This window comes from Daphnia carinata, chromosome 10 (assembly GCF_022539665.2).
Source record: "Daphnia carinata strain CSIRO-1 chromosome 10, CSIRO_AGI_Dcar_HiC_V3, whole genome shotgun sequence".
NCBI lineage: Eukaryota > Metazoa > Arthropoda > Branchiopoda > Diplostraca > Daphniidae > Daphnia > Daphnia carinata.
In genome coordinates, this window is record NC_081340.1 from 2,115,394 (window position 1) to 2,143,106 (window position 27,713).

The 27,713-nt window shown below is 41.8% G+C and overlaps 7 protein-coding genes across 9 annotated transcripts; 3 read left to right on the top strand and 4 right to left on the bottom strand.

The window, feature by feature from the left end:
* Window positions 1-371: 371 nt before the first annotated feature.
* Window positions 372-2,714, top strand: LOC130703293 (uncharacterized). Its single transcript, XM_057524787.2, has 4 exons — window positions 372-1,033; window positions 1,413-1,536; window positions 1,636-1,830; window positions 1,893-2,714. Exons 1-4 carry the CDS (start codon window positions 374-376, stop codon window positions 1,991-1,993), a joined length of 1,080 nt encoding a protein of 359 aa, XP_057380770.1. The 5' UTR covers window positions 372-373; the 3' UTR covers window positions 1,994-2,714.
* LOC130703318 (translocon-associated protein subunit alpha-like) lies at window positions 1,581-27,629 on the top strand. The gene is made up of 7 exons (XM_057524803.1): window positions 1,581-1,590; window positions 26,088-26,265; window positions 26,332-26,532; window positions 26,597-26,856; window positions 27,077-27,258; window positions 27,319-27,410; window positions 27,470-27,629. The coding sequence occupies exons 2-7, from the start codon at window positions 26,193-26,195 to the stop codon at window positions 27,541-27,543; spliced, it is 882 nt and encodes a 293-aa protein (XP_057380786.1). The 5' UTR covers window positions 1,581-1,590; window positions 26,088-26,192; the 3' UTR covers window positions 27,544-27,629.
* Window positions 3,392-7,259, bottom strand: LOC130703332 (heterogeneous nuclear ribonucleoprotein L-like). 2 transcript variants are annotated; one of them, XM_057524812.2, is made up of 12 exons: window positions 6,964-7,259; window positions 6,617-6,681; window positions 6,307-6,370; window positions 5,929-6,014; window positions 5,743-5,839; window positions 5,199-5,268; window positions 5,023-5,085; window positions 4,599-4,948; window positions 4,402-4,523; window positions 4,056-4,318; window positions 3,885-3,980; window positions 3,392-3,808 (listed from the first exon to the last, which is right to left on the bottom strand). In XM_057524812.2, exons 1-12 carry the CDS (start codon window positions 7,030-7,032, stop codon window positions 3,735-3,737), a joined length of 1,419 nt encoding a protein of 472 aa, XP_057380795.1. In that variant the 5' UTR covers window positions 7,033-7,259; the 3' UTR covers window positions 3,392-3,734. The 2 variants fall into 2 exon arrangements, with proteins under 2 accessions (XP_057380795.1, XP_059353271.1); XM_059497288.1 differs by lacking the exon at window positions 6,964-7,259 and adding an exon at window positions 6,787-6,813.
* LOC130703330 (uncharacterized) lies at window positions 10,468-12,085 on the bottom strand. 2 transcript variants are annotated; one of them, XM_057524809.2, is made up of 3 exons: window positions 11,530-12,049; window positions 10,839-10,913; window positions 10,468-10,748 (listed from the first exon to the last, which is right to left on the bottom strand). In XM_057524809.2, the coding sequence occupies exons 1-3, from the start codon at window positions 11,636-11,638 to the stop codon at window positions 10,531-10,533; spliced, it is 402 nt and encodes a 133-aa protein (XP_057380792.1). In that variant the 5' UTR covers window positions 11,639-12,049; the 3' UTR covers window positions 10,468-10,530. The 2 variants fall into 2 exon arrangements, 1 of the variants encoding a protein (XP_057380792.1); XR_009004635.2 differs by lacking the exon at window positions 10,839-10,913 and having other exon boundaries at window positions 11,530-12,085.
* LOC130703261 (F-box only protein 28-like) lies at window positions 12,188-13,960 on the top strand. The gene is made up of 6 exons (XM_057524784.2): window positions 12,188-12,439; window positions 12,504-12,669; window positions 12,729-12,811; window positions 12,874-13,308; window positions 13,379-13,544; window positions 13,610-13,960. The coding sequence occupies exons 1-6, from the start codon at window positions 12,248-12,250 to the stop codon at window positions 13,735-13,737; spliced, it is 1,170 nt and encodes a 389-aa protein (XP_057380767.1). The 5' UTR covers window positions 12,188-12,247; the 3' UTR covers window positions 13,738-13,960.
* Window positions 13,999-21,889, bottom strand: LOC130703060 (SEC14 domain and spectrin repeat-containing protein 1-like). The gene is made up of 13 exons (XM_057524681.2): window positions 21,672-21,889; window positions 18,988-19,339; window positions 18,102-18,294; window positions 17,881-17,994; window positions 17,589-17,775; window positions 16,665-17,020; window positions 16,296-16,487; window positions 16,043-16,157; window positions 15,708-15,952; window positions 15,504-15,626; window positions 15,247-15,438; window positions 14,995-15,167; window positions 13,999-14,920 (listed from the first exon to the last, which is right to left on the bottom strand). The coding sequence occupies exons 2-13, from the start codon at window positions 19,305-19,307 to the stop codon at window positions 14,233-14,235; spliced, it is 2,898 nt and encodes a 965-aa protein (XP_057380664.1). The 5' UTR covers window positions 19,308-19,339; window positions 21,672-21,889; the 3' UTR covers window positions 13,999-14,232.
* LOC130703326 (E3 ubiquitin-protein ligase trim-21-like) lies at window positions 24,024-25,078 on the bottom strand. The gene is made up of 4 exons (XM_057524806.2): window positions 24,691-25,078; window positions 24,480-24,625; window positions 24,264-24,410; window positions 24,024-24,174 (listed from the first exon to the last, which is right to left on the bottom strand). Exons 1-4 carry the CDS (start codon window positions 24,829-24,831, stop codon window positions 24,141-24,143), a joined length of 468 nt encoding a protein of 155 aa, XP_057380789.1. The 5' UTR covers window positions 24,832-25,078; the 3' UTR covers window positions 24,024-24,140.
* Window positions 27,630-27,713: the final 84 nt, after the last annotated feature.

The following is a 27,713-nucleotide window of genomic DNA, read 5'->3' on the forward strand; positions in this document are numbered from 1 at the left end:
ATTATCTTTTTTTTTTTTTTGTTCACTCAATTTCATGCGTTTTCTTCTAAGTTAAAGCAGGTAGACATAAAACGACCACTTTATACAACGTCTGTTCTTGAAAATCGGCCGGCTATTATTCGATTTCCATGATAGGGCAGAACAAGAATTTTTTTTTTTATTTCTCCCCTTATGGAACGATCGTTGTGCGGAAGCTTTTGCGCAGCCGCTCGACTAACCTCGTGACACCGGATAACCTGTGTCGGGTATAGTTTCGGTTCACACCAGTCGTAACCGGCGTACGTCCTACATCGAGTCACAAGTTCCTCGTGTCTTGTTTTTTAGACCACGAAAAAAAAAAAAAGGACGTGAAACTGACATGTAAAATTGAATCATGGTCCGTAAGGACGAGCCACTGAAAGTGACGGACTTGGAGACGGGCGAAGAGACGACACCGTCCAAACCGGCGGCTAAGAAAGGCGTTTTCAATCGTTTGGCCTACGGTGGCAAACGAGCCGCACCCAAAATAGACGAAGAAAAGGACGTTCGAGTGCCGGACGTGAGTAAAGCGGAGACGAGTAAAACGGGACGGATGGCCGGCAAACCGGCGAGTGGCAACGTCGCTAAAAGTGGTCCCAATAAAAACGCTAAATCGACGGCCGCCGATGGCCAACAGCCGGCACCTGCTGGCGGTGCAAGTGTTTTCGAACGGCTAACGAGCGGCGAACGGCTCTATCGGACCACAACGCAAACCGGTAGGAAACCGGCGGGCAGACGGGCAGAACAGGCGGTCGGTGTTACTCAAGAGCTCGGTAAGGAAAATTCGTTATTGAAAGCGGCCAACGATGGATCGCAAGCGCCGGACGAGATGCTCGGCAACGGATCTCATAAACGAGAGGAGACGGCGGACGAATCGGAAGAGGAAGATGATCCAGTCATTCAAATTTCGCTGATTCAACCTCCGGTTAAGATCCGCTCACCTCGACCTGTTGTTAAAAAATCGGCCCGTCTTCTATTCTCTCAGCGAGAGCAGCTCAGCCGCCGGAAATCCTGGGTAGCTTAAATTTTACACGTAAATTAAAAATAAACAAAACAACTCCGATTACAAAACCGAAGGGTAGATTTCGTCACGAGTTGAATGTTTTTATGTTGCACAGCAGTTGCGTTGATGCTTGACTCTGAAAATCGATAAAAAGAAAAACCACTTTCTAAAAAAATAAAAGACTTAAAACGGCCAAAAGAGAGGGGTGGAGACGGACTGTCAAGGCTTTATTTTTTTTTTTTTTTTTAACCCACCTTCAAGGTTGTTGAAAACAGGCTTTTGGGCTTTCCCAGCTGATGTAAAAACATTAGCCGTGTGTAGCCTCGAGGAGTGAGCAGTTTCTTCATCTCAGTGCATTTTATTCTTTTAAATGTGTGTGACGTCGGTTTAGAGACTCCGGCGGATACCACTCGCATTGGTGGAGAGGACATCTCTGGCGAGGGGGGCCTTGCCGATACTTCCACAAGGTCTTGCTTGGATGTGTTTAGTATTGAATGGCCTCCTTCCTGGAACAGGTAAATGTAGAAAGCAATGAAAAAAATAAAATGTATTTTTGCATGCTTCATCAGCTTGTTTCCAAGTAAGGAAGGCTTTTACCTTGTTTGGGTCTCCAGGAACCATAATGAGTGGGTTGTTGGGCATCTGTCTGGGAGCCCCACGATTCTCTGCCCAAGTGACGGTAGAGCACAGGTTGCTGGCTTTCATCATCAACCTGACTGTTGGCATCTTCCAGGCTTTCACCATCCTCTTCTGTCTCGTTGGCTGGTGCTGGTCACTCGGCTGGGGCATCATCTTAGTCAAAACAGCTGGTATAACATTTTGTTATTTATTTAATAATAATAATGTTACTGATTTCATTTGAAAATGGCAGGTTATTATAAGAAATGGAAGGACAATAGTCAGGACAGTGGGCAGGACGACGTGCCCCAAATGAACTCGATTAGCATCAACAACGTCGATCCTAGATATTGACATTTGAAAAGCGCGCTCTGTTTTTAAAAAAAAATGTCATTTAAAAAAATATATATTTATATTTGTTTGTACGATGACGAACGTCTGTGTTTATGATGACGCATTCACGTACGTACGGTTGCGCAAGTTCGAAAAGACCGGACACGGGTCCGTACGCCCTTGACCGGAATTGAGAAGCGAATGCCATCTGTCGATTGTCAACAATAGTCCAATTTCTCTTGTGCTGATAGCAAAACCTCGATTGACCCAAAACTGCCTTGTTCAACAAGAAAAAAAGGAGAGACGATTTACGTTTTCTGTTCCCTATTGTTAGCACCTCATTTTTTTTTTTTTTGGAATTGTTTGGAACGGCATAAAATATTGTCTTGAATGATGGAGGGTGACTCTTCGCATTTTTAATGGACGCACAAAAGAATAAAAAAAAAAATGGGTCGAATGGATGCGCTCCGTGTTTCGTGTCACGCAGAGCCATAAGTCAATTGGGACGGCCTCATTGGCTATTTGAAAACCGCCACAACACGCCATCAGGAGAACCTCAAAACTTTTGTGCAATCAAATTGGTCAATTTCGGGATACAGTTGGACTAGCGCCCATTCGACTCGGCCAACAAGAAAACCCAACCTCATATTTGATCTTCCTCGTTACAATACCGTGATAATTGGCAACTGTTATGCACCGTCGGATCAGTCCGCTCGCCAAATGCGCATCCTACCGTGTCGGCGATATAACACTCGTCTAGCCCGCAGTAATTGGAACATTACTGGCCAACTATTTCTGTCTTATTTCTGCCCCACCGTAAAATGTCTGTAAAAAACCGCGTTTGTATGAAAAACGACGGCTTTTTACCAAAGAATGGGTGTTGGTCTTTGTCCGCTTGTCGCTAGTTTCACTTGCGTGTGTTTTATGACCCGTCAAAGAGTAAGGCCTTGAAATATATCACTGGCGCACAGGAAATGGCCATCGGTCACGGTGACAACTCCTGAAAGTTCAAAAAAAAAAAAAGAGAAAGCAAGAAATATTAACTAAAAACGAAACAGTTTTGCAATAGTTACCAAAGGCTTGCAGAGCATCGCAAGACGTTCGCAATGTTCGGAACTAATGGCATTCGGATATGCGAAACTACCTGAGCCTCACTTTGCTAGACTCGCTGTCAATATTGATTCCATTTTTGCAGCTGGGTAAACGGTCGTTGTGAGTGAAATAAATATATAGGAAAGACGTGTGTGTACTTTACTTTTTTCTTTTTCGTTCTTCAACAGTCACCCCAATCTGTCAAAACAATTGCAGTCAAAAACGAAAATTTAAAAAAAGACAACACAGCATGCAGAAAGGGGAAGAAATGTACTGTAAATAAAACAAAACGAAAAATGATAAGAACAAAAGAAAAAAAAAACAAAATCAACACAAAGAACGTTTATCTCTCTCTCTCTTTCGGTTTAGTGTGACTTATTAATTCTGAATTTGGAGGTAGTGCATCTCATCTGTCGCGACTCGTGTATATGTTTTACATGATGATTTGTGTAACAAAAATTATCTTGCCTTCTTTTTTTTTTTTCACTGCTTCAGTTAGGTGGTTACGCCACATATAATCAAAACACTCTTTTCTAAATTTGTATGCAAAAAAAAAAAAAAAAAATTAGTCGTCATTCTTTTGTTTTTCAAAACGACAAACATGAATTTTGGTCAAGCTCCTGATTTTTTTTTTTAAACTTGTAGATGGGGGAGGGTGGGTTGACGTTTATCACTGTGTTTGCTCGGCTTGGCCGGGGCGTGGTGTCGAGAAACACAATTTCGTCGTGTAGGGCCACTTGACATCTGTCAAATTTTTTGAAAAAAAGAAAATACGTTAAGCAAAGAAACAAGGATGAAATCAATATTTTTTTCAACTTACTGGCACCGGAAAGGGGAATGTGATTGCAGATAACGAGCGCTTCGACGGCCTCTTGCAGCGTACTAAACTCCAAATGACCAGACGAACTTTTCTCACCTGGATAACGTTACAACAAAAAAAAAATGAGGTGAGGGGTGGGGTGTTCTGAAAGAAAATCAAAATGAATGTTACTCTTGTTCTGCAGAAGCCGGACTTCGGCGGGGAAAGCCGTTCCGTTTTCCTCAAAGACTTTGCGCAGGTCCTCCTCGGTGAGACCGGGCGGTGTATTATAGAAATGTAGCACTTTACAGGGTGGCTGCAGCCGGTTTTTGGACGCCATGTCCGGGTTGAGAAATCGGTTGTTTTTACTATTGACGTAACTTTTGAATGAAGGCGTGCCGTCCGGCAAGTCGTACGGCATTGATACGTCTGCCAAAAAGGCCTGCTTGGAATAACTGATCGAACCCCAAAGTTAAAGAAAAAAGAAATGAAAAAATAAAATCTAGGGCGTCAGTTACAAACTCGATGATTTCATTACTTGACGTTCATTTTCGTGTTGAAGAATTCGAGGCCGTTCAGATAGAATATGGCTCTGTCGACCGAAGCGGCATCGCCCATCTGGACCATAGCTGAACCCTCTTTCGTCTTGAGGAATTTGACCTATCATTCAAATAATCACAAGGAGAAATGAATATTAATTCCAACAGCAATTGGAACTGTCATTTACTCATTTACTTTGAATACGTTGCCGTAAAGGCAGAGGAGATTGAACAGCCGGTCGGCGTTCATCTTTTCCATGTTGAGACCGTAGACCATGAGAACGGCGCCTTCTTGGGGACCGTCGGTGGGCTCGACGACCCCCCGCGAGCTCCGGCTCTGAACGGGAGGCCCCGATTGACCGCCAAACCTCTGGCCGGGAGGTCTTCCACCTCCAATGGACCGTGATGGCTCACCTCCAAATCGCCCACCGGCTCCTCCACCGCCTTCCTCATAGTCGAACCTCGGCGTGGCACCGTCACGCCCCTGCCGGACGCCGAACCCGTTCTCATGTCGCTCCGCTGTTCGTCCATATTCGGGTGATCCTCCTATTTAAAGAACGCCCAACCCTCACTCAAAAACAGCCATTCGTTTGGGAAACTAAATTCAATAGAATTCTTACTGAATCCTTGAGGTCCTCCAGCCGGTTCGGGTAATAACGGTGCCGGTCGCTGTCTTTGTGAATCTGCAATGTCACGACATTTTATTAGAACAACAGCAAACGATGCCCCAACCCGCACGATGACAAAGCTAAAAATGAATTATAACAACGCCGTATTTTCAAAACTAGTCAAATACCTGCTCCTGGCGTTGGTGTCGTGTAATCCCACGTCTCCGAGTCGTTTTTATGGACGTTCAACCTGGTGGGCTTTTTCAAAAAGAAAATACAATATTTAAACAACTGACTTAAAAACCAAGAAAAAAAACATAGGCTAATGTGAGGCAGGAGATTTCGTGAAATGGGTGGGAGTAAAGCGGAAGAAAAAGATAAGGGGATAAGACAGAGACTGATGTAAATGGGGTCAGGTAGCTAAGAATAGCCCTGCTCCATGGCAAACGAGTAGAGGAAGAAAAAGAAGCGTGTCGTCTCTCTTGTCATGATCTCTCGATCCTCCACACCACCCCAAAACGAAGAATGTCAACATTTTCCAATAAGGTGCCCCGGGTATAAAGGAGAAAAAAAGAACAAAATCTAGAGGCAGATAATGTTCCTGGCAGCCGGCCCGAAGAAGTCGACGCCAGATGAATGACGACCTGAATATCTACCGAATGCTGTGCTAGGGAAAGAAATGGAAGAAAAAAAAAAGGGATGCATCAAAGATATGTGGAAATGGAAACTAACCTTGGCGTATTCAATTTTCAAGGTGCAGCAGCCGGAGTAAATGTCGGCCCCGTCCAGGCCTTCTTTGGCCGCCCTAGCCATATCCACATTGGCAAACGTGCAAATTCATTCGGTTAAGGCATTTGTTTTGGTTATTAATTTGTAAAACGTATGACTAATTGATCAATTTTTGATTAAAAAGGATATTCGACCATGGCTTGGACGCCGTGTTTCTTGAATATAACAATCCTCAAGACGTCTCCAAAGGCCTGCGTGATGGTGTGCAGCACATCCTAGAAGGAGAAAGAAAAAAAAAAAAAGGGGGGAGGGCAGAGAAAAGGAAAGTATAAGACAAGCAACGTCGAATGTTTGATTGGCGTGTTTCGTCAAAGACTGTGCCGGCATGTTTCATGTTTGTCAACAATAGCCCGTGTTATTCTTTTCTGCTCAACAAGTATTTTAATAGATTATTTCAGCTTCCCTCTTATAGAACATGGATAGTGTTGGGGGTAATTTTTGCTATGGTTTCAGTTTTGTGAATGTGGGCATCTTTTTGTTGTTGGGTGTTTATGATGCTAAACTTACCACTGTAATGGGGTAGACCGGGTTCACGATGGTGAACAGCAAGATGTGGTTCTCGGGAAAGTCCCTATTGTATATAGAACAAGTTGCAACACCGTGATCAAGTGTGAAATGTCTGACGAAGCAAATCATGTTTGTTTTTCCCCACAAGAATGTCAATATTATTCTTCCTGGCCATACAATCCATGTTTTAAGAAAGTGTAAATGTATAAATGCTTTCTGATGAGTGGTGCTAGTGGTGTTGATGGTTGTGGTGACCAGCTGAGTGACTGAAAGTTATTACGACAGAAAGTGTGTGGCTACTGCCTCTTACTTCTTTTTGAATCCGCCATCCTCCTCCCAGCCACCTCCTCGATCTCCACCTCCACCATACCAGTTCTGGGGATCAACAGAAACAAAAAACAAAGCATCAGTTGAATCCTTTTCAAAGCTCACATTTCCAAAAAAAGACAGAATGGGCAGCTGCTTGAGCTTGATTGTTACATGGGACAACATTTCTGATATGGATCACAGCTGCTGGTTGGAACGTCAACGCTAATCCCGGCTGTCATGCGAGGTTTCGCCGACTTGTCACAACTGATCGATTTTAAACTTTTGCAGCTTATCGAGCCGCAACGAGACAAACTTGTAGGGGGGCAATCAACCACACTCGGAACTTACTCGTTGGGCATTATCCTGATCAGTTCTCGGCCTTTTGGGAGCCCTTCCGTTCGTCCCGTGAGCCGCCATATCACTTCACACCTCCTACCGAACTGAAACAAGTTCCGGCGTGAAATTGTCTCCTCTTGTGAGATTTCTAAAACAAGAAGTTCCTTCTGTGCAGACGTCGCAGCCGAAGGGGAGTCTTTTTACTTTTCTTTTTTTTTCTGAAGTATTGCCGGCCAATGGACGTTGGTCCAACGGTTTAGCTGTTCAGCACCATCTACCGCGCAGAATTTTCAACACATACATCGATTCGATACACAGCGTGGAGACTATGTTAAAAAAGAAATGCAAAAAGAAAATAAAATAAAAGTAATACACATATATTACTAAACAAATACGTAAAATAAGTCATTAAAGCCAGGCCCATTGTCTTCTTTCACTGCCCAAACAAAACATGGTATTTGCAGAACGTAAATCAAGGACAAAGCTGCTAGTTAAGAAACCGAAAAGAAGTCTGCTTCAATTCTGGGAACTTTGACCAAATGACATTGCACGTTTTCCAAATTTGCATTACGAAGTAAGGTGTGTCCGATTTATTGCGTTTGTATCGTGTTCGTACACCATTTACAAATAACGTAAATGATTTTAGTGCAAAATTTCCTGATTACCTGAAAACCCATAGAAGAAATTAGGGAATGATGGAAATGTTGAAAGTTATGTAGAGCTGTCGTCGATCCCAAAATGCTACAGTGTACAAGGTAAGATTTCCTTTTTTTGTTTTTTGAATATTTTTTGGCTGAACATAAACTGAAAGGAAATAGCAACACTGATAGTCTGCGACAGTAGCAAGAACAGAGTGATGTTATTCTTGGCTGCACATAGGAAACATGCGAAGAAGTTTGACTGAGACCGTTTGTTTCTCGCGAATTCACCTGGGTCATGTACCACACACGTAACAAACAACAATGTAGACTGCGCCCAACCAGAAACTGCAGCTGTTTTGGTCGATCAAGCGTCTTTTGTTTATTCCCCCGGCATTTGCCTGTTTACCTTTAGTGATAACAATGGCGAAAGCGTGGGACTGACCTGCTGTTTTTGACGGTACGCGGACCATTTAAATAGAATGGAATTGCGTCTCATTCCAAGTTGTAACAAGATACGGGCTTGTGTTATTCTCTCATAAATACCACGGTAGGAGTCCAACAGGGTAATGACATGCATAGGGAACCTGGCTGAAAGCATGTACGCATTAATTGTTGATTAAGTCAAATTTTTTAACTTGATAATAAGCGGCAACGAAAAAATAAAAACTCGTTATCACTGGTTTCGTAGATGCGTGGAATCGTCGTGACAACGCCCAATTTCCAATTTGTCTTGGTTAGCTAGTGCATGAAATGCGGTCACGTCTTTCATTTCCGAATCTAGATTGGTAGGTGTCGGATACGGCGCAGGCAGCCATTCGCCGTTGATGTTCCTGCTATCTGATTACGAATGCATCCTGACGACAAGTCGACACCCGATCCTTCTTCCTCTCGAGATCCTTTTTCTAACTTCCTATTTCGAAAATTCCTTTTCGATGCCACCAAATTTGTAATGTATTTAAACTCACCTTTTTAAAATTCTTGCAGCATGACTCAATTAGCATGATTACTTTATATCGATATAGCAATTTTTCAAAACAAATGAAGGCGTGCAGAATTATCTGTTTGTGACAAAGGAAAGGAAAATTATGTAAAAACTTGTTCATTGAACTTGCGGGTATGAAGGTTAAGAAGGGAGGCCATGTTGCTCGTTCTACGATTGGAATTTGTATCCGTAATGGTATAGTTCAGAGAAATGTTTTCAGGTATTTAGCCTAAGGTTATGATTCACTTTCTCAGTATTGAAAATTCGCTTCTACAAAGTGCTGAATAATGAACAATGTTGAGAAACGACACAGGTAAAGAAGAGTGACATACATTGGTAAAATATTGAAGGTTAATTTTAAAACTATTATCGTGATTTAGGGCATTTCATAGCAGCAGTCCATAAAGATATCCATTTCGATTCACCCTGGCAATACACCAAACGTTGCGTTCAGATTTCAGATTCCGACAAGTTCAAACAACTTTTTTTACGAGACAGCGACTCTTAGCAACAGGCAATTGTCTTTCGGTTGATGGTATCTGTATTACCAATGGAATGCCGTAAGTTAAAAAACGTGTTTTCAAACATCGGTTTGTGAGGAACCAGCTTGAAAAGACCTTGGAGGCGCGTGATGAGGGAAACAAGATTCCCAAATGCGTTGAGCAGCGATGCTTGAAGCGTGACAAAAATGCATTTTTTTTTTTTACAATATCGGTGAATGTTGAGTATTTATTTTTTTAAATTTAGTTTGCACTGGTTTCAATAAACCAGTATTTGAAAAGATTTTGAACTAGTCAACTGAAATCGAAAACGACCATGTCAGTTGACAGCTTGATCCACTTCAATGAATCTAATCTATTTACCTAAAGTGCAGTGCCTAGCATTAGCATTTCCCTTTTACTGGTAACGCAATGAATCAATTATGTCCCGAAATCAATTTTTTAATTGGTTAATTCATGATAACCGTGAAATTGAATTTATTATTTGTTTCTTTCAGGTTTCTGGGGCGGATGCCTGGAAGAACTTTACATTTTGATGCGGGCGTAATTTGATTAGACATGCCGATCAAACTCACTAGGAATCACTACACAAGTCATTCAACGTCCTAGCTCGGTGTTAGGATAGATTCTTGCCATATCACGTGTGATATCTTCAATCCCGTATGAACCGTGAAGTACTCGTTCATCCTCTACGCATTGCAGATAAAAGACTTTGTTGTATATGGATTTTAAAATGCTTACAAATGTAAGGGTATACCATACAGACATTGTGGTAAGAAGAGAATCCCATGTAAAATTCATGAAATTTTTATCCTGTTTTGGGTCTTAAGAAAACCAAAATTCATAAGTAGAGCTAAGCTATTCTTTGACGCAACATAACGAACAGAATGAAAAATGTGTCTCTTTTCAACCACATTTAAAAATTAATTTTTTAAGGCCTCTCCAGTTAAGCTTGCAAATGGAAATGGGAGTTCTAGGCATTGATTACACATCAACTGGAAGTTATATGGTTATGAACTGCTAATAATTTATTAAACAAAATTGGAATGAAGCTACAATGCACTTGGGCTGATATCTTCTAGCATTGTTCCACTACGAAAAATGATGCATTGCTTTGCCAATGAAATCAATGGCGTCATGAAACAATGGGACTGGATAGACCTATAATTTACCATTCGCCCTTTTGGGCTTCCTAGAAGATCTTGACATTTGCCAAATTTCTAATGAAACATTTGTTTCCTTTTCTTTTCTTTTTTTTTTTAGTTACTCATCCCCTTACGCCAACAGGTTGCCGTGATAAGAACCTTATCTTTACATGTCTTTAAAAACAAATGAATAGTAACATTATTCTAGTTTCCAGGGACAACAAGTTTAGCTAATCCCGGCCGTGGCATTAGTTTATCTCTAGCCTCGTGGAGAGACGTTAAACAATTAATACATCGTCACCTTTACACGTTTATTTGACAACCACACTAAGGAAAATGGGTAAGATAATACATGAAAAGCTCGGAATAGTCTGATATGGGGAAATGCTTCGTACCATTGCTGGATTAGGGCCGTCATCCTCGCTATCATTATTATCTGTGTCAAAGTCGTAATCTATCAAATCATCGGTTGATGGCCTTCCAGTGGTGGTGACAGGTTTTGGATCGGCCTCCGAAATCGTTCGTTCAACTAGATATGAAAATAACAATAAATAAACCAACAAATAACTAAATTTTATATTTGTTGTTTTGTTTTTGCTTATTATTGTTATTTAATTACCTTCCAAATGTTTAGGAATTTTGTTTTTCTTTTTTGTGCTTTTGAACATGGGATTCATTTTTAAAGATATACCTACTATGGGCGGACATGGAACGTGTGTTATAATGTGAATTCATGCTTTTATTATTCAAAGATCAAACCATATTATACAGTCGAATGACATTTCTACATGTTAAATCTTCTAACGTATTCAGAAAGCTAATTTTCCCGTTCGTTCTTATTACAACGGGTTTTATAAAGCCCGGTGGAACGTAGCATTAGACGATTGCATGGACATCATTAACCCAAATATTTTTTATGTTTCTTGTTGTTTCCCAATGTTGGTTCAAAATTATTTTTAATTGACAGTGAGATTCTTCTAGTCGCTACTGTCATTCCTGACTCAATACTTTGCACGAATGTCTAGGAGGCACTTGGTGTTCACATTTCAGGCAACAACGAAACAAGGCAAAAAATCTAAGTGATCCTCTACATGCTTAAGCATACGTAAAAAGCCACGAATTCCATGCCATCAAGTCCCAGAGGTTCTATGCGTTACATTCTCGCAGGCATTCCTTCAACCCATGCCAAAAAGTGAGGTAAAAAATCTCGAAAGCGCAGGTTTGAAATGCATAAATTAAACCTAAATAACTATCTCAGTAAATTTAAAAAATGTAATATTACAATACAACTTAATTCGGGCTGGTCTTACCTGGTGAACGCTTTTCATTTGGCTGGCTGCAAACCATCGAAGCCCAAACAGTGGTCAAGAACAAACAGATCCATACTTTGTTAGAAAAGAGTTTAGTGTTCCTCATCATGACAAAGTGTAGCAAAGCTATACGTTAAAAAGACGTCTAGCAGTATCGGCTGATTCGTAATAACTTGTTTACTTCTATGATGCATCGTGTTTATTAAGGATAGTACGGGAACTGCTTACTATCTGCTTTTCTTATCATCAGGAAATGAATTGCGGTGAAGATCTATGCGTTAATCTAACATCCTCATCCCCGAAGGCATTCGAGGTTAAAATGTTAAGTAAATCCGTTGGGCGATGAGTGTATGTCGATTTCGAGATAAAATTGTGGGCACCCCAAAATGAACGTTTACGTCAATTGGTTTCGCAAGTGTAAAATCAAACGGAAGTTCGTCATGGTGTCTAACACATCGCCAAGTTGTATCAAGCTTTTATTTATGGGATGATGCTTCTGAGTTTGTGCAAAAAGGATTCAGCCACTGTATCCGCAGGAGTCCATCACTTCATGAAAAATAACCACTAACCAATGAGGTGGAAGTTTGTTTTGGTCGATGAGGCCGCCATCTTTGAACGAGGACGACTACCGTCAAGCAGACGTTTTTGGTCGACAATTTTGTTTATACTTTTCACGTTTTCCGAAAGTTGCACAGAGGCGGACGGTAGTGCAATAGAAATGACCGATTTAGCATTGGATATCGGAGATAAAATTTCCATGAACATGGGAAAACAGGCCATAAATGTTCAAGTGCATGGTCCCTCTAATGACGATCACGAAGAAAAAGTCACTATATTATCGCTCAATGACGATGTTTTCCAGGAAATCCTTTCTCATTTACCTTATGATGAAATAGCAAAACTCAGATTGGTATCAGTTACTTCTACCTACTCGTCTCATTCTTTTCGTTAATACATGTTTCACTGTATTGTAGGTAAGTCGCCATTTCAACGAAGTGTGCCAAAAGATCTTGAACAAAGGCTTCTTGGCTGTACAACGATACCACAATCGTTGCCTCAAAGAAATGAAAGCTAAGTTACCGAGAAGGGAGTCAGAAAGAAGGACACACCCTCTTGCCAGACATATCGATGTCCTCACAGGTATTTTTTGGGATGAAGCAATTTGGAATAATTTTTAATGGAAAAAAATTAATTTTCAGGAATTGAAACACGTCTGTCTCTCTTGTCAATGACTTATTACAAGTACACAGTGCTCGGAGTCTTTTGTTTCATCCCAGGAAAAGTAAGATTAGGTTTCTTTTTCACCCATTGTGTAAAAGATAACTGAACCTTATATTTTTTCAGGTACTGGATGAATGTTACCGAGTCCTGAGGGAAGTTGTAGTACATAAAAATCCACCCAAGTCTTATGAACTGTTACAAGAACTTAGAGATATTTCCTCAATGGCAATGGAACACTTTGAAGAGCACATAGTTCCCACTATGAAACGTAACCAAATGATCAACACTGCGATTCGTAATAACTCACCGCGTTTCATCCGTTGTCTTGCCGATGCTGATGACAGCGATAGCGAGTCGAATTTGCCGTCTCCGTCCTCCGCTGCCAGTTGCACACCACTCGCGAGCAAAACTCTAAACAATTTCGTCCGTGCTTCATTCACTAGCCCTAACACAAATCAAAGCAGCCTCTCGTCAAATCTCAAGATAGAATTGGCAGTTCAGCAAAATCGCATGACAATCAACAGTCAGAAAAAGCAGATTATGGATCTCAGAACTAAGGTAATGTGAATCCAACAATTTTATCCTATTATCCTTGGTAATCTTTTCCAATTTTTCTTACTCCTTCTAGTTATTTGATTATGGAAGAAAAATTGCCGAGCAAGATAGATTATTGAGTGAATACAGCCGAAAGCTTATACAGCTTGAAAAGAAAATCAGCAGCAATGAAACCGACGGCGATCGTGTTCCATCGGTCGTAACTCCGCCTCCAAGTGGTCGTAAGAGACCAGCGGAAGGTAAAAAACCAATGGATTCGGTTAATGATTTGAATATCGCATTCCACACATTTTTATTTACATAGAAGATGAAGAAACAGTTGTCGAAGAACCTCCAATCGTAAAACGCAATATTCTCAAGACTGTTAAAGGGCAAAAATCTGTCGTTTCTAGTTTTTCGATGTCACTGCGCAGTCGCAAGAGTTTACAATAAAACGACGCCCATAGAAAGAAAACATCGTGTTTGTAACTAGACGGACCACATTACGTTTGATTATCATGTGTCTATTTTGGCGGGGTTTATTTATAATAACACCATCTTTTTATTAGCTGTCCCCGAAATTTGTTTTCTACGATTCGTTCAGAAAATTGTCGACAGTTGATTTGTACGAACCGTACTAAAACCTTGAATATACCATCGTGGACATATACCAAAATTGACAGTTGCAGACCAACCATTTTGGAAACACACACCTTTTAGAATAATATAAATTTATTCCTATCTCTGGAGGAATGAAAACGTTGGCAAACAGTTAGTGCGGCGCATTATGACAAGAACCATGGAAGTGAAAAATACAAAAATAAAAAAAATGAAACGAAGAAAGAAAAAATGAACAGGTGAAACGAAAGCGAATTTAAAACTCTTTGAGTGATTTGCAAAATAATGATCTCCATTTGAAATGTGTTGAGTCTTTTTCTTGATTTTTTTTTAGAAGAGTGAATCGCAAGAGGCTGAACGGGCGTAACAAATGCTGCTGCGGAATCGCGACCCTCCCAGCAAATCATCCATCTTATTCATGGACTTGTCTACGCCGGTAGTGTCGGCGTTTGTCGCATTTGGTTCGTCCGGCTTGACGAAGAGTTTGCTGGATCCGCTGCCGTTGTAGACCCTCAATCCGGTTCCGAATCCGCTGTCCTCTGACGAGTTGGGCGACAATCCGCCGATGGAGCCGCCCGAAGTGGACGATCCGACGCCGGAGGAAGGTGTGCAAGTTTGCAGGAAGAGTTTGGAAGGTGTCGGCGTGAAATTGACGTAGTCGCGGAAGTCGTCCATGGGTTTCATGTCGAGCTGTTCCAGTGTTTTGGTGGGCACGACGTGGCCAGGACTGAGACTGGTCCAGCTGCAGTTGGACGAAGCCGATTGGTAGCAAGAAGATTTGCTGGTGTCTTCGTCCTTGGGACTGGACTCGTGACTGATGTTGTCCGTTTCCTCGAAACCGACTTCGACGTCGATCTCCTCCATGTCGAACACGCTGTCGTCCATGATGTAGGCGTCGACGTAAGAGTCGGAATGGTTGCCGAGGGCAACGTCCAACCGGTGGGCTAAATCCGTCACGCAACTAATCCGTTCGCTAATCACCTGAACGGCTTGTTGATTCTCCGGACAGCCATCAAATCTATGCAAATTCCACATCGTTAATCAATTTATTGCTCATTTTTTTTCCCTCATCAATAGCGTGTGACGAATTACCCTTCTCCTGGTAATAGAGGCTCGAGAATTTTGCGCTGCAATAGCCGACCAAGCCGGACGGTCCGTCCCAGGGTGCGGAAGACTTGCTCGGCATCGGGAGATTCTGCTTCATTCTCCTTGGTCCATTTATTCTGACTCTCAGAGCTAACCAGATCATTCAGATCGGCTTCGTGCTGCAATTGAGAATCCGTTTTTGGAAATCAATTCAAACTCTGGAATAAAAAAAACAAAAAAAACAAGAAAATCTCTGACCTGTGATATGTCGCGATAAAACAGTCCGGCCACTCTGAGACGCGTCATCTGTTCACGGATGGCGGCCAAAAGTCGGTTCCAGACGGAACCGAGCATGGCGGCTAATTGACGGTTACGGTCCGGCGACAAACCGGCCGAGCGGCGTAAAACGAGAGCGGCCATCAGTAATCCCATTCCGTACTCGTAAGCTCCCTAAATCAAAACGAAAAATTTAAAGCCGGACAAAAATAAGGGAAGAAACATTTCATCAGATTTACCCTGGCCGTTTCTTGGAATTTAGATTGCTGTTGTTTTAGCACCTGGACTTCGCTCTGATTGCAGCCGACACGTCCCCTCGAAGTTTTCATGACGTTACACAAATCGCCGAGCCACGCCAAAGCCTTACAACATTTCACAGGTGTTTTGTTTATGTCGTGTGTGTTATTTTATCTGTTTATACGAGTGTGTTAATTTATTTTTACCTGTTGGGAATCTCTTTCGCAGGTAGATATTTCAATAATTCTTCGCAACCTGAGCCGTTCCATGCTCCAGGCGTGTTGGAGCCGGCCCTGGCCGTCTTGAACTCTTCGCAGGAAGAACTGGACGTGCTGCCTCTCGCGGCGGTGGTCGTAGCCCTGCAGCTCGCGACCGACGGCGTCTCTGGGCGGCAAAACCAACAGGTCCAGCAAACGCTGCGCTTCCGATTCCACCTCGCCGCACAGCCCGTCTATATTAACCAAAAAAAAAAAAAAGAATGTTGTTGATGACGTGCGTTTCGCTCTGCGGCGTGAAAGATATCGTTATAATGGAGCGTTACCGATCGATTGCTGGAACTCGTCCAACATATTCATGGCACCTTCAGCTTTAGTTGGATCCTCGCCCACCTCCGACGACTGAACGGCCCGCAAAGCGTCAGCCAATTTGACATGAAACTGTAAAAACAATGGCAGCCATTAAAAATCCGTCATCATTATGTCTGAAGGTAGACTTATGATAATCATGGCAATTGACGTTAATTATGATGATGAGGCAAATTGGGTTGAAAGGAAAATAACGATGATTAATCTAACCTCGGCCAGAAGGCGGTGGAATTTGTAGGACGTGATGAGGACGCGTCGGCGGCGTTCCAGGAGGCCGGCAAAAGTCCGGCAAACGGAATCCATGAAGCTGCGTCTCGGTTTGATGTCGGTGGGCAGGATGCAGCGAGAGCGGAAGAGGAAACCCAACCTGTGGCGCACTTCCGCGTATTTGGCGTAGGTATCCTAAAAATGTACAGGGGAACAGCTAATGAGACACAAACGAGGATGGAACAAAAAGGAGGGGAGGGGGGAGATAATGATGGAACAAAAGCAAAAACTGGAGAATCGATGGGCGTTGTTTGTTTTTGTGCCATCGACTTCCTGTGTTTCAATTGAACGGATGGACGACAACGGACTTACGCGACACTTGAGCTCTAGGTGTTCCAGTTCCTGCTGGAGCACTAGGACGGAATCGGGATCCTGTCCGATACCGCGCAAAATCAGCTGACGCAAGAGATCGGCTCCCGGTCCCAGCACCCAACCTGTGACGGCCTCCACTCCGGCCTCCAGGCGCCGGATTTCCCGTGCGTGCTGGATGCCGCACTGCAGTTCGGCGTACAATTGTTCAGCTTCGCCCACGCGTCCGCGTATTCCGGCCAAGGCTTCCTGAACAAGCCGCTGACATTGGGTCGTGTACTCGGTGACGGATCCGTCGGTTCTGGCCAGCCGGAAACCCGATTCTTCATCCGTCTCTAACTGTTTGTAGAGTTTCCTCCCTACAATACGACGCCAGTGGTTGGTGTAATAAAAAAAAACAAAAAAAACAAATCAACCCATCTAGACGATTGAGGTCACCGTATTCAAATGTAAAAAGGACTTTCCAAAATGGTGAAGAAAATCATTTGAAAGAAAAGTTCAAATGGATCATATTTTTTTTTTTTTCTAAAAGCGTTTGAAACAAATGCTGTGCTGTAATATCTATGTGGGAAGTTTTGGACACCCCCATAATTATAGGTAGAAGTGCCTCTTTTTATCTTTTTGTCTTGATGGCTGCGTGCCTATAATGACAAGCGAAACGAATGGTCCCGGAAAACGACGGCCAGGAGAAAGTAGGTCTCATCTCCCCCTTTTTTTTTTTATAGGAATGTATGTGCATTTCATTACAAATTTTTGTTGTTTTTTTTTTTTTTCTTTTTCTTTTTAAACAACATTGAAAAGAAAAAGATTTGGATAGTAAAATGAAGACGGAGAAAGCGGCGGCCGATAAAAAGAACCTTGACGGATTTATGCGATGGATGAAAAAGAACGGGCTTAGGAATGTGTGAGAAGAAGGCGTGAATGTACCGTTTTGTTCGACTTTGCGGACGTTGGCGAGGCAGTTGCGGTAGAGCGTTCCGAGCGAGACCATCCAGTCGATCATGCGGAAGCCTCCGTCGCTTTTTTGCAGCTCGCAGCCGCGCTCCAACTGGCCGCGAACCTCCGACAGATTGGCCAAGATCATTTGAGACCGTTTGCCGAACGTTTCCATCCTCTGTATCGAAAAACGATTGATCACCCAATGGTTCGAAACCAACACATTCACGTTCGGCTGAGTAGACATTTTCAACATAATCAAAAAGAGTTTCGGATTACGTACCAATCGGTTCTTGACCCACTGCTTGTGTTGGTACGGAAGTTGGCCACCCAGCTCTTCGGGTAACTGATCCAAATCGACGAACTTGTGCAGTTTGCTCAGCGACATGTACTGAATCTGGCCGAAAAAAAACAGAAAAAGAAAAAGACATTTCAGTTTTTTGAATTTCCCGCGACACACGCACACGGCTCAGCAAAAATCGATAAAGGCCAGTTGCATATTACCTTGCAATCCTGTCGGCTTTTAACGCACTCGACGTGCTGTTTCTCCCAGAATGGCTCCGGCTTCAGGGCCCAAACAGCGGCCAGGTGGTTGGCTAGCGTGATTTGCACCTGCTCTGTCGAGGCTCTCAGCAGGCGCCAGCAGCCCTGGCGAGCGTCCATAAGCACCACGACGCTCTTCGTTGTCGACGAGCCCCTTTTTTATTATTCGTCCCCGGGATCAGAAAAAAAAAATAAAAATAGTGAAATTAAAGAATAAAAAATGACGGTTCAATTTTCAACAATTGCCAATGGGATTCAATTCCTGATTTTATTTTTTTTTTTTTTATTTTCGTTTCTGCTTTTGCCCCGATGTTTGTGCGTGTCTTTGATACTCAGCCTAGAGGCTTAATGGAATTCAAATAGGCCCCAAGTGCTTACATAGTTTAAGGGCTTCGATTTGAAGTCGGGAAAAGAAAAAAAAAAGGGGGACGAAAGCAATTATGAAAATTTGTCAGAGTGCCAAGAAGGGATGCGATAGAAAACAAGTTTTTCTTGAGGTTTTGAAAAGATGTTCAAACCATACATCAAGATATCAATGGACGGCAAAAAGCTTGTCCAGACCCGCCACCGCGGTCTCACCCGCCGCCCGATCCAGCGAGAAATAATCGTCTACGACTTTTTAAATATTAAAAAAAAAAACTCGTTTTGTTGACATCATTTCGAAATGTCATCAACAAAAAAGAAAAAAAAAACACGTCGGAAGTCTTGGATTCCACAAAGGACACACATGTTTTTCTTGTACACTTTTTTTTTCTTTCACGCAACGAACATGGAATTTTTTTTTCTTTTCACGTTTCAGTAACCTACAAAAATATTAAAAAAAAAAAAAAGTGGAACGTTTCCTTACAAAGCGATGGGTAGTAAGTAGCGTAGGACCCGATCGAGATCTTGGCATCGTTCCTCTTCTCCGCGGGTCATCAGCCGCGAATCAGAATCGAACGAGTCGTTCAATTCACGGCCGTGCTGATTGGGAGCGCGGTTGTTGTTGTTGCTGTTGTTGGCCGTCGCGTTGGCTGAAGATCCCACGGCTCCGCCGGCGCCGCACAATCCGGCCGGAGGCGGATCGATTGGGACGACAATTAATGGCTGACCCGATCGATCCCGACCGCCCGGCAGGTACGCCACCCGTCGCTTCAACTCCGATTCGATATCTCGCGTCGTTGCCATCTGTACCGTTTTTCTTTTTCTTTCTCGTGACCCTGTTTATAGAATAGAAATTTTTTTATTTTTTCAAAAAAGAAATATATATATATTATGTATTCTTTAGTCGGTTCTGTTATTTTGATGTAAATAGAAAAATGGCGTGGAACGTTTTCCTATGCTTCGATTGGACAGGCTGATATTTTCGTGTGTGTAGATAAATAATATAGTCATCGCCATATGAAACAAAACAACAACAGTCCGATGGCCATAAAAGGGAGGAACGATGCGATCCTCAGCATTAAGTTTTATGATAATCCGATATTTTTTTCGAAGGGGAAAAGAGACGGCCATATTTCAGTTTAGAGGGGGACCGATGTTGACGTGCAAGTGAATCGCGATACAATCGTACAGGAATTATTATATTTTTTTTTTTCGGTTGTGAAAAGACATTCCACGATGTATACAGGAAACGCTTTGGGGTGTCGCCCGCTATTTTATTATCTCATCGTCCAATGAAGAGAGAGAGTGGTATGGGGAGAAAGCGGGACTGCGTCCAAAACGTAGGGATTTAAATAGAAGGGGGGGGGGGGATTATCATCGTAGTGGAATGAAAAGGTGCATGATGAGGGTATGGCGTAGCCAATTCGTAATGGACGACAGTATGAAAATGGTCGGATGAACAGCAGGAGGCGACCAATCAGGCCATTATTATTTTAGATCTTCATTTTCTCGAATTTCTGGGGGTCCCCTCAGCCATCTGATCCGTTGGGCCCCGTGAGCGGGCCCAATGAGGGATGAAAACCCCAACGAGATGAATGATGAGCTTTTTCTTCTTCTTCTATTCCGCAACGCACAAAAAGGGAAACAACCTCTTGTGAGCTGTAGGGCAGAAAAAATCATGGAAAGGAGAAGAAGAAAATGAGGGGGGAGATATTCAAGACAGCTGCCGTCCGTAGATGGACCGCATCTCTCCTTTCTTTCTCTGGTCCCCTGTAACTTATTACAAGAAGAGAGAGGATGGAAACAAAAACACCTGAGGGCCATGCTGCTGACCGTTGCTTTTTTGCTGACCGTTTGCTGGAACTGTGAAACAACCTCAAGTCGTATGGTATACTGTATTATGACCAACTTATTTTTCCGGAAAGTATCCTTCATTTCCTTTGATTACGTCTTTAATTTTTTGTTTCATGCATTAATTCAGCATTTGTTTCATCGACACGGTGTGATGCAATCAAAGCGCTTTCTGAATTCACGGCGAATTGAAGTCAAATGATTCTTGTTTTTGTTTTGTTTTATTCCATCGCGTTCGTTTGTCGCAAGAAACTGTACGCAAAAAAAAAAGAAGTTGATTTCAAAACACAAACGCGCATTAAATTAGCATATGATAGTTTCATGACCGAGTCTTCGGCATGAATTTTTCCCGCTGTATAAGGCAAAGCCGGAACTGAAGTAGGCCAAACGAAACCTCTTGTGCGGGATATTGTTAAGAATAGAGATGACCTCTCTCTCTCTCTCTCTCTCTCTCTTTCTTTCTTTCTTATAAGTCATTTGACCCCATTCCACGGTCTCAGCATCTCTCAATGCCTCCGGATCCCGAAGCACAATCTCTTTTTACACGAATATTTATTTTTTTTTTTTCCCCTTTTTAATCGTTTACGACGAAAGATAAACAGAGATTCCAATCATCGGTGGTAGGGGAAACCATTTAGCTTTTCAAAAAAAAAAACGTTCTCCCTTTTTATTTCGTCTCACCCCGTGACAGATGATTTGACCTGAATTAAAAACCCCAAACTTCACATGCTGACACGCCATTGTCGTCTATTCGTCCCACATTTTTTAGATCGAAAGTAACTCGTTTGAACGGATCATTTTTGTCTCGGCGCGGAACAAGGTACAATTTTTCAAAAACGGTGCGCGTTTTGATTGAGGAAAAAAAAAAATGTATAGATGCCCGTCTTGTGATTTAAAGAAAAAAAAAAGGACCGTACATAAAGAGGTATTTTTGTTTTTTAGCGGCGTCGGTTGCGGCGGGTCAGAATACCGCTAGAAACACGCACACTTTGGTGCGATTTTCATACCTTGCCGAGATTCTTTTTAATGGCGGAAATGGAAAAACTTGCATCGACTTGATTGGGAAACGACTGCAATAATAAAATAAAAGGAATGGGGAGAGAGAGAAAATGATCGTGCGTCTCGACAAAGAGAATTTAATAAATTGGAATTTCTGTTCATTTTGTGAAAAAAAAAATGAGCCACGAAACTGCTGACGAAGGTGTGCCGCGGGAAAGGAGAAATGCACGCGGAGGAATGTTGATTCATTTCGTGATTTTTTTTTTTAGATAAAATTTAAAGAATTGGCGAGTAAAGACCGCAGGTGTTTGAACTTACCGGTAAACAAGCAGCTAGTTGGATGTGTATCGCTGACTGGGTTGAATGATGTAAATACGACAATCTGAAGAGTTATCCATTGACCTTTGACATTTAGTTCATTATTATGTCTACGAAAACACGACTAATCAATTTAAAAAAAAAAAAAATAATGTTGTTTGAAATGATGAGCGAAAATGCCAAAGCTGAACGGAGAGCGCACCAACGAAGAAACGGACCGACCCGGACGACTAGCGCACTCGGACTGAGGTTTTATAACAGCCAGAGACACTGTTTTTCCTATTTTTCCCGCGAGATAGTCTACCATTCGACGTATAGAGTGGTGAAGGAACATATAAAAACAAAAAAGAAAAGAAAACCTGTTTTTTTTTTTTTCTTTCTCTCTCTCGCATCTCGAAAACCCGCGGGCTTCTTTTTTGAATACCAACACACGAGGAAATATCAGAGAATTATTTAAAATAAAGAAGAACCCCCCCGTTAAAAAGAAAAAACGGTCAACCTTGTTTAAAACATAAATGTTTTTTCATGAATTTTTCTTTCGTTCTCCTTTTCAAACTGCCATCATCGAGTATATATTATGTACCTCCATACACCTAGGGGGGGGGGGGGAGAGAGAAAGAGACAGGTAAATAACTTTCCGACTTTCTAGATGTACTCTTGTAACCACCATCTAGACAATGGTGGAGTTTCTTGTGCCTCCAACGAGATGACATGGAACACCCCCCCCCCCCCCTTTTTTTTTAAATTTCTGGGTCGGCCTTCGGATTCGTTTTTTCTTATAAGGAGAAAATGTGGGGTAGTATATCGTATATTATTGTGCCTCCAGTGTGTATAGTGGTCTATCCGATAAAATTTTATGATCATGACGACTACCAACACTAGGGCCAAACCCGGACTTTAGTGGCCTATTCAACAGAGAGAAGAAACGCAGATTTCTCATTTTTTTTTCTTTTGTAAATTCAAATCCTGCTCTCCAAACATTTAGTTTTTAATGACGTGTGTTCCCTTTTTTTTTTTTAACACAAACCCGACGTCTTAAAAAAAAATGTAAGGAAAGAAAGAAGAACAAAGAAAGTGAATGCACCACAATAGATGGGAGGTGACGTCGAACAGATGGTTTAATTCTTTTCTACCTTAGAAAGCCAAAAGAAAACGGTAGTCTATTAAATTTTCCCTCTAACATGTTTTGCTTTTTTTTTCCGCTTCATTTTCTTTGAAAAAAAAAAAATAACAATAGTTGAAAACGATTTGAAAGCCGCTAGTTTACTCGAAAATCAAGCCATTTTCTGTCATCAAAAAACAAAAACAAAAAAGGGTTCCAGCAAAAGAATAATTCCCAACTGGAATCACTGGTGGACGACTGTGACTGTGTGTTGCGGTGGTGGCTGCGGCAAATTATCAACACCTGAGTGGGCCAATCACGAAAGACACGAAAATCTACGGACCGGAATGAAGCAGAACGCGCGATGGTGCGCGTGCGTGCCACCAAAGCAACATTCGTTTTTTTTTTTTTTTGGCAAAAATAATAAGATGCGCTATTGGGTTATTTATTTTTCTTTTACTTTCGCTAGCGGCACAATCGGTTTAAAAAAAAAAGTAGATTCAAAAAAAAAAAAAAAAAAAAATAGGTGGACGACCTCTTCCGTTTTCTCTATTTTCGTGTGTTAGTTGCCAAGTAGTTCATTGGCGTTAGAATAGCCGAAGCCAAAAGCAGTTTTTACTAAAGTCATTATGACGCCACACGAACGTACAATCCATCCAGGTAAAACAGTCAGGATACCGACATGATGGGTTTGAAACGTACGGAAAAGAATGATCGGCTGGCCTTTTGGCGGCTGTTCAGACACCCATAAGAAACATCCATACAAACGCAAAAGTGGACTAATGGAGGCTCGTTGTTTTTCCTTCTTTTTAAGAGGCGGGAGATTTCAACCACACTTTAAAATTGAAGAGCAAGTTTAAAAAGCTTCTTGATTGCCAACAGTTGACCAACGGTCACATTCCACTATGTTTTTCTTCTTGTATGCTTCCATTAATAATACACCCACGGTGAGTGAGCTCTCGGATTTCTACCTGGACCCGAGGTAACGTACCAAATTGAATGAGCGAGAGGGAAGCTACCCCCCTGGCTGCTCAAGGTCGAGTGCGCACCCAAATCATTTTCATCTGAATGCTTTCTCCGTGTAAGACAAGAGGGTGAGCTCGTAAACATACACGTCCCACTGTTGTAGGTTCAGGCCCCCCTCCTTCTCATCAAGTAGACATCGTCAGACAGATGACCTGCCATCCCCCGCTCCTTTTCTATTGTTTTTATCCCCCCTTCTCTCCCCGAGAAACAATTAGGAAGTCTGATTGTGATAATAAATTTTTATTGAATCTGTAAGGCAGATAAAGACACCAACTCTAATACGTACAGTCAACGGTTTCTCCCCGAGTCAAGATGGTAATCTAAATGGTTCCGTTTTCTATTTAGTTCAACGCATTGAGCAGGCCAGAATCCGCCCTTGTTCAAGATAGTTGAAGAAAAAGAAATAAATAATTAACACATTTTAATCTGTGCTGTAAAGACAAGATACCAGATGAAAGACTAACCTAGTTTCTTTTTCGTACGCTCGCCGCAAAAACTCGATTTTCAACAGGTACTTCCTAATATCTTCAGTGATGTAATAAATCTTGTGCATTCGAACCTTGCACACTTCAACAGCTCCCTCCTTGCATTTGTCACAGAAATTCAATGGGCTACAATATCATGTGTTGTGATGTAATTAAATTCAAATTCTATAATTTATGTTCACAAATTACACTTACACTGCATTGATGTGACACATCCTGAAGAGCTGCTCCACTAACCCCATTTTGTCTACATCAGTATAGATTTCTTCAGAACTGCCACTGGGGCAGTCTGTCATTTTGGTGCACAGAGCACATTTAATCTTGCCATCTACAATCCTGTTCTGTTATCAAACATGAAAATTAAAACAAGAAACAAGTCCAATTGTAGAAATGGAACAAGACTCACCTCTACACAGGCTTTGCACATGTGGTGAAAGCAATCCAAGAGTTTGGGCACATGTTGATCACCATCGTGTATTTCAAAGCACGCGTTGCAAATAATTCGCTCTATAATTCGCCATTGTGGAGAAGATGAGCTACTGGCCATCTCTGACTGTACCTTCCAACTGACTCTCCTCGACGAAACATGTTCGTAAAATATTGTTTTCCCCCTCTATATAGCTTATTCAACGATAGCTTTTGCCACTTCTCTAGTGTTTCCGGAGAAATTCAGAACAATATCTACTGACCAGACTATAAACGCCATCAGTCCGTCACATTCTCAGAACTACAATGGCCACGTTTCAATTAGCACAGATTTACGTCTGCGTCGTTAAAGATGATGACACATGGGGGTTGGGAGGCAAGGACAAACCACAAACCCTTTGGGGTTTGGGTGGGTTTGGGTCAGGTTGGATCCTCGTAGTAGACTGTGCACTATGGCTCGCAGACGTTGGCAATGGTTTTGTATTCGAAATCGAGGCGACAGTACCAACACTTCAAATTCGAAATATTTACTTAAAATTTAGATAAAAAACTTTCGTTTTCTAAGCCTTAGGGAACATTTGAGACAGTCGAGTATCATGTCATATTTCTACGAGTCACCCAAATTCAAATTTTAAGCCAATTTTAATTTCTCATTACGCGCTCAAAGACAGACACTAATCAACTTCGTCGCTAGATGGCGAAACTTTCTTGAAAAATGCTGTCGAATTGCTACGTCAGATGGCGAAAGGGATTTGGTCGGCAAGTTGCAGTGAACCAAAAATAAAAGAAATCTCTCTAATCGTACGTTCATTTTTAATGAGAATTGGCTACATTCACATCTGTAATAGTAAAAATAATATTCAGACCGGATGTAAATAGTAATAATCCAATAAGATGGCCTTTGGCAAATATGTAGAAAGACGAATAAACTTATGTATTGCGAGGACTATATTGGGCACAATAACGACTTCCAACAATTCTACAAGTCTTATTGTTGTGTAAAAGCTATCTAATTTTAGGGTTTTATATGCAGTTAAAATTCCTATCGAAGGTAACAGGACCTCTAGGTGGTGCGTAATCAACCATGAAAAACGACAAATTGTAATCGATTTATTACGGTTCTCCCAATTTCAGTCAATTTTTATTCGTTTGTCAAAGATTCTTAGTTAAACATTTAGTCAGAAAGAGATACAAAAGTAGAGAAAACATTTCAAAAAATCTTGGGTTTCGTTTTAGGCAACCTGTTCGAAACGTCATAAGGACGAAATTAAAAAATATGGCAACGGCGTGCCACATCACAAATATCCATTCGGGTTTCGAGGCTTCGCTAGCCAATCGGAAGCTCTGAGGAAGCTCAAGCCGGCCGAACCTCATCACATGGACATACGGTGACGGGTCTCCTTTCAAAGTCTCCCAACTTTCCAACACATACATTTTGGTTTTACTCCTCGAAGAATAGTTCGTTTCATCAAGTATCACAAGATGTTGGGCTTACTATCCAGAACGTGGATTCTACTTATTTCTCTTGCTCTGATCGCAACACTCGTTCCAACAGGTAATTACGTTTGGGTTGAATGTAGTGACGCAAAAGTGTACTCACAAATCTCCTAATTATCTATAGGGCGGTCACCTTTTGCATATGCCGAAGAAGATGAACTAGATAATGACGACGATATTGCCGACTCCACAGCCGATGAGGCAAGTGTAGCTGAAGAAGGAAGTAGAACTGATGATGATGATTCTGACGATGGAAAACTAAGCGCTTCTCCTGATGCTGAAACTACTATTCTTTTTACCAAACCAGCTGGTGCTGCTAGTTCAGGTGATTACCCAACTATACTGTACTGTAATGTGTAGGTCTCATTTTTTAAATGACTTTTTTTTAGAGCTACCCGCTGGTCAAATTGCCGAGTTCCTTGTCGGTTTCTCCAACAAGGGTAACAGGGACATGATCATCGAGACTGTTGAAGCTGCCTTCCACTATCCAATGGATCACACTTTTGTGATTCAGAACTTCTCTGCCATCCAATACTACAAGCTTGTCAAACCCCAGCAGCAAGCTACTGTGGCTTACTCTTTCATCCCTGCTGAGCCTTTTGCAGGAAGGCCTTTTGGTCTATCCATCAATCTTGCTTACAGGAACAACGTAAGTTTTCATAGTTTTTCTTGTGTAAAACTGTAAACCTTTTTAAAGCAACATTGATGAACATAACCAAGTTGACATAGCACATGAAATTATTAATTATCAACTGTCCGAACCACTGAGTTGCTCAAGATTTAGAAGGAAATTTTTTATAATTGAGAAATGTGACCTGCAACTCTAACCCAGTCCTGTTATTTGTTTTGTCGTTGTGTAAACCAATCAGGAGGGTCGCGTTTTTAGCGAAGCGGTATTCAACGAAACCATTAACATCGTCGAGGTTGATGAAGGTTTGGACGGTGAAACTTTCTTCCTATATCTGTTCTTGGCCGCCGGCGTAGTGTTGATGCTTGTTCTCGGCCAACAGGCTCTTGCATCAATGGGCAAACGCCGTGGTGGCGGTTCAAGGTACGGTTAAATCTATTTTCGGTGGCTTTTTGAAAACCTTTTACATTGCGGTACTTTTAGGTTGGAGACCGGAACTGCGCGTAACACTGGTTCCGTTTCTGATGATGGGATTGATTACGATTGGCTGCCACAGTCCACTATCAAAGAACTTAGTAAGAATATATTTCGTTTGATTAGAATGTTCTGGAGTATTAAACCTTTTTTTCTGTAGACAAAAGCCCTAAAAATAGTCCACGACGCAGCCCACGACTGCGAAAAACAAAGGGCGGTTCAAGTTCAGATTGATCGGCGAGAAGGAAGAGAAGTAAAATATCTCGAAAAAACAACAAATCCATACATTTCCATGAGGAAAATAAAGTTGTTACAAAGTGTGTTTATTAAGTTTTCTTCTATTCGTGACTACGGACAGATTCTTTAATAGCGCCATCAATTGTACAGAAGTTAATCTTTTATTT